We start from the raw sequence: 6,693 nt of genomic DNA, 5'->3' as shown, positions 1-6,693 counted from the left end.
TCTTGTTTATCGTCATGCATGTTTATGTTATTTTTGCCTAGGTCAAGCTGTTAAAATAGGACATTTCATCTCCCCAGTCTAGTAGTTAAATCTCAACCCCAAAAAAAATGTTTGGCAGCAACCAAAAACAGTGTCCAGGTTTTTTTGCATGTTTACTTACGCCTCCATCTCTGTGGGATTCGATCCCTACTTCCTTATACTAATCCTTTTAGTACAGTGAGTTGAGGGTTTTGTAAAGCAGGGAAAGATCGTGTGCACAACGACCGAGGGTTTCAAGGATTCTTCCTAGGCCCCATGATCTAGTGGATTCCCTGGATCTGAGAAGTCTGATATAATTTACAAAACACACGAACACTTCACCAGGCTCTTTTCAGGAATCATATTTTCAAGAATCAAAATCCTAGAGATCATAATCACAAAAATCATTTTCCTTATTAACATTACTTTCCTGTCAAACAAACGCGGCCTTAGGTGTCGCATGCGGTGGAATCAATCCTTATAAAACCAACTATGGCATTGAACCTGAAATATGGGTCGGCAAGTGGTGGAATCAGTCACTATAAAAAGTTTACCCGACTATGGCCTCCTCCGTGGAGCGGTCTTTTATTATGACCAACCTCGAACAAACAGCCAAAATCAAAGAATTCGTCTAGAGTTTCCTCCTAACTCACATACATGGTAGAGGAATCTTCTTCAATGTCAATTCATGGACTAATTTTAAATGATAGCGACAACGGTTGATTGTTTACCCAGCTTAAGTAGAAAAGCAACAGAAATATCATGAAAGAAATATGTTGTCATATTTCACTAAGCTTTAGGTTTTAGGATCAGTAACCAACTGCGCTTTCCTGTTTCCTCTTCACAGCAGTTTCTTTTGCAATTGGGCTTTCTCCTTCTCTACGCGTTTTTGCTCGGCAAGAGTGGACCTAATAGGCAAGAAACGGAACGTCAACACATATCTTCGACTCAATTTTTTTGTTTATTACAAGCTTCGGCTCAATATTCATATAATACACAAGGTGATGGAAGTGCTCAGCAAAAAAATAAGCCAAATGAAATGAGGGGAAAAAGAAGAAAAAGGCAAAATGAAGAGCAAACTGACCCAAAAATTTCCACAAAAAAAAAATCTGCTAGTGTTAAAAAATGAAAACAAACAATATCATCTATCTTTCATCTACCGGAGAGAGATAGAGAGAGTTTCTATTTGAAAATATGAGTTTCTTACAACTCGGCAATCTTTTGTAGCGTCTCTTTTGAAGGAGGTACTGGGGCATATGAAGCAGCATCAATGATTGCCTGTCTCATTCATGTACAAACGATCAGTGATACCATAAACAATTTCGCTCATAAAGCATTTAACACCAGATACTAACTCCAGCCTTCCGTAGTTAACAAAAACAGAGTGATTTGTTTAATCCAGACGTACCTGTAATTTCTTCTTTTGGTAACTGAATACCTGTAGTTTTGCAATGGCATCTTCAGCGTTGCTCCTACAGCAAAAAACAAGACATTAACTTCTAGCATAAATTGAAATAGATAACGCATGATAAAGTAGTCACAGATATTAACTTTTGAGCTTTACTCTTCTTTGAAGAAATTACAATCTCCCCATCTTTGTTGATCCGGTGCTTCTCCTGCCAATGACATCAGAAATTAGGAAACAACAATACCATGACCAAAATAGAAACATTAATATATGGAGATTTCCATCACAAGCAATTTTAAGAATCCATGCTACAAAGTCTCATGTACAGACTTCAAATCTATGGTTATTAATAATTTGGAATTTTGGATACATACCCCTTAGATACATGAGATGAACTTGACTCTAACTCTAAGCCTAAAACAAAGACTCCCTCCGCCCCCAAGGAAGATGACCCCTTCATTGGGCGGCGCAGGATTTTATGCAACTTTATTTTATGTGTCAAGTGGAGAGAAAAAAAAAAGAGATAAATGTATTTCTATTTTTAGTAATGGATCATCTTAGTTGGAACAAACCAAAATGGAAAGTGGGTCATCATGAGTGGGATGGAGGGAGTACATAACTTCTCATTGTTGACTTTCAAAAAAGAAATTATTGCTACAAGTTTAACATTTTACTATATTAATTTCCGAGTCTTAAATATGCGTATGTATATTGGAACCATTAACAATTAAAATGAAATCTAAAACTAAAACCTAGAAAATAATTCAAAATTATACTAAACTTATTTGGTTGGTTCGTCTAGTCATCGTGAAGCTAGGCGAATGATGGAGTGAAGACTCATTAATTGAGACTTGAGAGGGCATGACGCCCCAATTTTAACAGTCAAGCGGTAAGCAAAAGTTTATTGGCTTCTACAAGGTGAGCTTGAGACAAAGAAGCATAAACCACCTGTCCTTCAAATAAGGATAAGGAATCACAAAATCCATGGTTGAAAGCAGCAGACTTAGTTAGTGGTATAAATTATCATCACAGAGCACTTCTAAACAGTTTGGCACTAAGATAACTGCACATACACAAAGGCACAATCTATTTGAACTTTACCACACTAAGGAGAGTTGCAAGAAATAAAGAATTAACTCAAGAAAACATAAAGTAAAAGCACAAGGAAAAGGGGAAAATAAAGTCATAACGCACCATTTGCATGATCCTTTCTCTCACTTTTTCATCCAACCATTCTGCAGTTTTCACATTGAACCGCATGTCCACCTTTGTGTTTACCGCTGATGTAGAAATGTAATTAGTGCATATAAGTACCTGACTAGGCATGGATAAAACTGAGGTAACACACCTTTGTTGAAGCCTTGCCCTCCCCCACCACTGTTTGCATAGCTTATTTTAACATGGTCTGCAAGGAAAATTGAAAATTATCTAACCTCATTATAGCCATTCATCACTATAAACAAAAAACATCAATTGCATAAGCGTCCTAGCTGAAAGTTTAAGAATTCAGAAAATTTATAAGGAAAAGACAATTAGAGTGGTCAGGGACAAACATGTACAACATTTCTAGACACCATCAGTATTCCCAAATCAAAAAAAGTAGAAGGGATAAAGAGGTATACTCACAAAATAAGATACAAAAACTGATAGAACATATACTTCCTAGTTCCTATCCAGGTTTATCAATTTCGAGGAAAGCAGCCACCAGATTAGCTTGTTTTTCTTTCCTTAAGTTTTACTATTATAGAGTTCCTTTAGTTGGTTGAAGCCCAAGGGCTCTTGCATGTGCCAGCTATGGTAGTATTTATTAGAAAGGCAGGAGAGATTGTGCCTGAGGACCTTGTTTAAGGTTGTTCTATTCCATTTAACCAATCTTTTTATTCAAGAACTTGTGCTTAACTTCAAATGAAACATTCAAGTGCGAGCTGTTCTGTAGGACAGTTGTTTTGCATGGTCAATCATCACGATGCAATAGAGCTCAACAGTACTTATAACATTTCATCAACAAATAAACATACATAGACTATCTCAAATAGCAAAAATAATTCATTTATCAATACGAGATAGTGCAATATAAATAGTAGGTTTAAGAAAATAAAATTCCATATTCCAAAATGTCAACAATGCATAGTAGGACACTTCAGAGATTTTTAACTCATAAGGTCCAGATAAAATTTGAAACACAAGTGACATCAACATAACACAGATCAGAATTTTTGTGCTGGAGCATAGTAGGATATGCCCATTGGATCATTGTGTAATACTGATCATCATGGTTATATCCACTGGTAAAATAATTATCTAACATCACTGAGAGGCTCTGTCAGGGCTTATGGTGGTACACTATGATTCTATAAATGAATGAAAAATAAGGACATAAAAACTATGATGAACCCAATAGCATATAGCTCTACTAATTAGTAACCTGTAGATGATATTTCAATTGATAACTTATTGTACTTAAATAAGAAAAATAATAACATTGATGTCAATGTAGGAAGTTGCTGAGAAACTGGAACATGCATTGACCATTACTGAGTAATTTCTGTCACAGGGAAACAACTTTGACATTGAGCATAAGAACAGAACACTAGGATGGAAGGGCCATTGATATATGCTTTGAATGATTCTATGGTTGCTGAAGGCTACATATTGGAAATTTATCCCAGGAACATATGCTAAGAAGCACACTATGGCTCAACTAAGCCTTATTGGCTTCATTCAAACAATGCTTTCTGTTGAATCAAAGCCATAATGAGGATTATTATAAGTCATATTTAGATTAGGAAAATGAATTGTTTAACACGACATAAAGTGCAAAAGCAATGGGATCTATTATAAATACAAACTCCTATGAGCCATGAGCTTAATTGTGCACCAAAGATCCTTACACGGTCTTACTTTTCCGAGTAGTCTTAGCCTGCTTTCTTCTCAAATTAACCAAAATACTAGCATTACCGAACCAATGATATCTTTCCATGCAATCTTATGACTATTTAGTAGTAATCTACTGGTAATTTTTTTATAAGCATTTCATTGAAATTCCAACTACTACAGATGCAACTTCAAATCAATAGCAATTTCACCGCTATAATTCATTAACATCAAACACCCACTATATCAAAATTATTAAACCTCAGACAGCTGATCTTTGAACCGTTAACTGATCAACAAAAATTTATTCGAATTCATAAATAAATCCCTAACCAAAACGAAAAATATTTCTCACTGAAACTCAATAAATAACAGCAGGGGATAAAAATTACCGAGCGTTACTCTGGGGATAGGCTCGACGCCTCCAGAAGGCTTGTAACGCTCCTCCGCCTGATACAAGAGCCGCTGAACCTCCACAAGGCGCGGCGAAGATTTGCCGGATTTGGTGGAGGCGCGACGCTGCGCGCCACCGCAATCCAGTGGCGTCAACGGCGGACGAAGGAGGCGAACTGATGGAGCCAATATTGCCTTGCCATCTCTCGCTCTAAGCAATGCTGCCATTACCAAGTCACGAATTTCAGTTGTCGAGAATACGGGAAGTGAACTTCTGTTCTACAAGTGAAAATGAACGCAATTGGAATTTGAGGGCAGAACAAAATGGTTTACTTGGCCCAATAATACCAAGAGGGCCTGGTTAGCCTAATACCTATGTCTTCCTTCTTTTTGTTTTTATTTTTTTAAAAACACCGGGTGTGAGCGGGGGCTTAAGGCTTCCTAAATCCATAAATAAAATAAAAATATACTATTAGTTTAAAATATGAACCAAGCCCAAAAGTAACTTGAGTCCAAAACCCCACAGATCGAGAACCACCACATTATCAAAACTAAACTAAAACTAGGATTAACAACTGGAATAGCTAAAAATAAAATATCATATACTAAACTAAGAACAATATCAATTCACATCTCTATGTCGGAAGTAGAAGTTAGGATAACTGATGGTTAGGCTGAGAGCACAGTACATGTTCAATAATTCACAATCTCCATGTCAAGAGGATTCACTAGATCACAGGGTCTAGGAGATCTCATACCGGAAAGACTCTGGTCGTTGGACTCGCTCTCAGACAACTCTCAAAAACTTCAACCCGCTACACTAATGATTAGTATAGGTAAGCAAAGGATCGGTTCCATAGAGAAGGATAGGACGCGAGTCGGAATCTAGAGGACTTGGAAAGGGGTTGGCTGCTGCCACGCAACTAAGGGTTGAGAATTTAAATTACTAGACTTGGGAACAACAAAATTATCTATTCTAACAACTAGACCTGGGAAACGGAAAAGACAACATGCACATTCATCGTAAACAGAAATCAAGCAGCAATTAGAACTCAGCAACTAAACTTACTAGATCTGGTAAACGGACTTCCCTAAACAGCTAGACAGGAAAGAAACATGCAGTGGAGACTATTTTCCCAAAACAGAAAGGTACGACTGAAAAGCTGCAAAAACAAGTGACGATGCTACTCTGAATCTAACTACCAACAATCTTCATCTTCCTTAACGAAATAAGCCTAAAACATGTACTCCCTCCGTTCCACAAAAGATGTCACACTTGTGGGACGACACGAGATTTTATGAGGTTTTGTTTTGTGTGTTAAATGGAGAGAGAAAATATAATTTTTATATTCATGTGAGAGAGAACTTTCTCCAAAAAGGGAAATGTGACATCTTTTGTGGGACAAACTAAAAAAGAAAGTGTGACATCTTTTGTGGGACGGATGGAGTATAAAACAGAGTAACAGAACAGATCGGAACAAAGCATACCAAATCGGACGTCAGAAACTGCGATTAACCGGAAAATAAACAGATCTAAACTACTAGGTCAAGTAAACAAAGAGAACAACAAGTAAACATCCATAATCATGCAAAATTTCGCCACCCTGTTTTCAGATCCACACATCGAACGCTTAATCCACTCCGGATCCAAGCAATCTGAACTCAACAGCGACAAACCCATTTCCATCAACCCCGATTCAAACAATTCAACCACAAATCAACTCCGATCAACAACAACGCAACCACAAATCAAGTCCGATCCAACAAGTCAAATGCGAAAAGCACCCAAAATCAGTAAATAGCATCAATCAACATCGAAGTAAACTAAAACGAAACATAAACTTCCATAGCAGCAATATTCAGATGTTTAACACATAATCAAAAGCCGCCGAGCTTCCAGCGATGAAGTCTCGGCTTAAAACCCACAGAAAGAGAAAATAAAACAGCAAATTGTATCTTCGCCCTCCGTGAGGATGGTGTTACACCACGATGAAACCCCC

General features: G+C 37.2%; 1 protein-coding gene across 1 annotated transcript; it reads right to left on the bottom strand.

Moving 5' to 3' along the window:
• Positions 1-558: 558 nt before the first annotated feature.
• On the bottom strand, positions 559-5,023 carry LOC125223265 (uncharacterized). Its single transcript, XM_048126334.2, has 7 exons — positions 4,693-5,023; positions 2,775-2,831; positions 2,621-2,706; positions 1,570-1,634; positions 1,427-1,490; positions 1,226-1,296; positions 559-926 (listed from the first exon to the last, which is right to left on the bottom strand). Exons 1-7 carry the CDS (start codon positions 4,919-4,921, stop codon positions 860-862), a joined length of 639 nt encoding a protein of 212 aa, XP_047982291.2. The 5' UTR covers positions 4,922-5,023; the 3' UTR covers positions 559-859.
• Positions 5,024-6,693: the final 1,670 nt, after the last annotated feature.

This window comes from Salvia hispanica, chromosome 1, assembly GCF_029641045.1.
Source record: "Salvia hispanica isolate PSC_SH4W2 chromosome 1, Shi_PSC_v1, whole genome shotgun sequence".
NCBI lineage: Eukaryota > Viridiplantae > Streptophyta > Magnoliopsida > Lamiales > Lamiaceae > Salvia > Salvia hispanica.
The sequence above is the reverse complement of the archived record's forward strand: the minus strand, read 5'-3'. Positions and strand labels throughout refer to the sequence as shown.

What these genes read in the sequence shown, in the direction of transcription:
- LOC125223265 (XM_048126334.2), bottom strand. Translation starts at nt 4,921, where the DNA reads ATGGCAGCATTGCTTAGAGCGAGAGATGGCAAGGCAATATTGGCTCCA. An exon ending in TATCCCCAGAGTAACGCTCG is followed by an intron (nt 2,832 to 4,692) that starts GTAATTTTTATC and finishes TTTTCCTTGCAG; the next exon opens with ACCATGTTAAAATAAGCTAT. An exon ending in AAGAAGAGTAAAGCTCAAAA is followed by an intron (nt 1,491 to 1,569) that starts GTTAATATCTGT and finishes TTTTTGCTGTAG; the next exon opens with GAGCAACGCTGAAGATGCCA.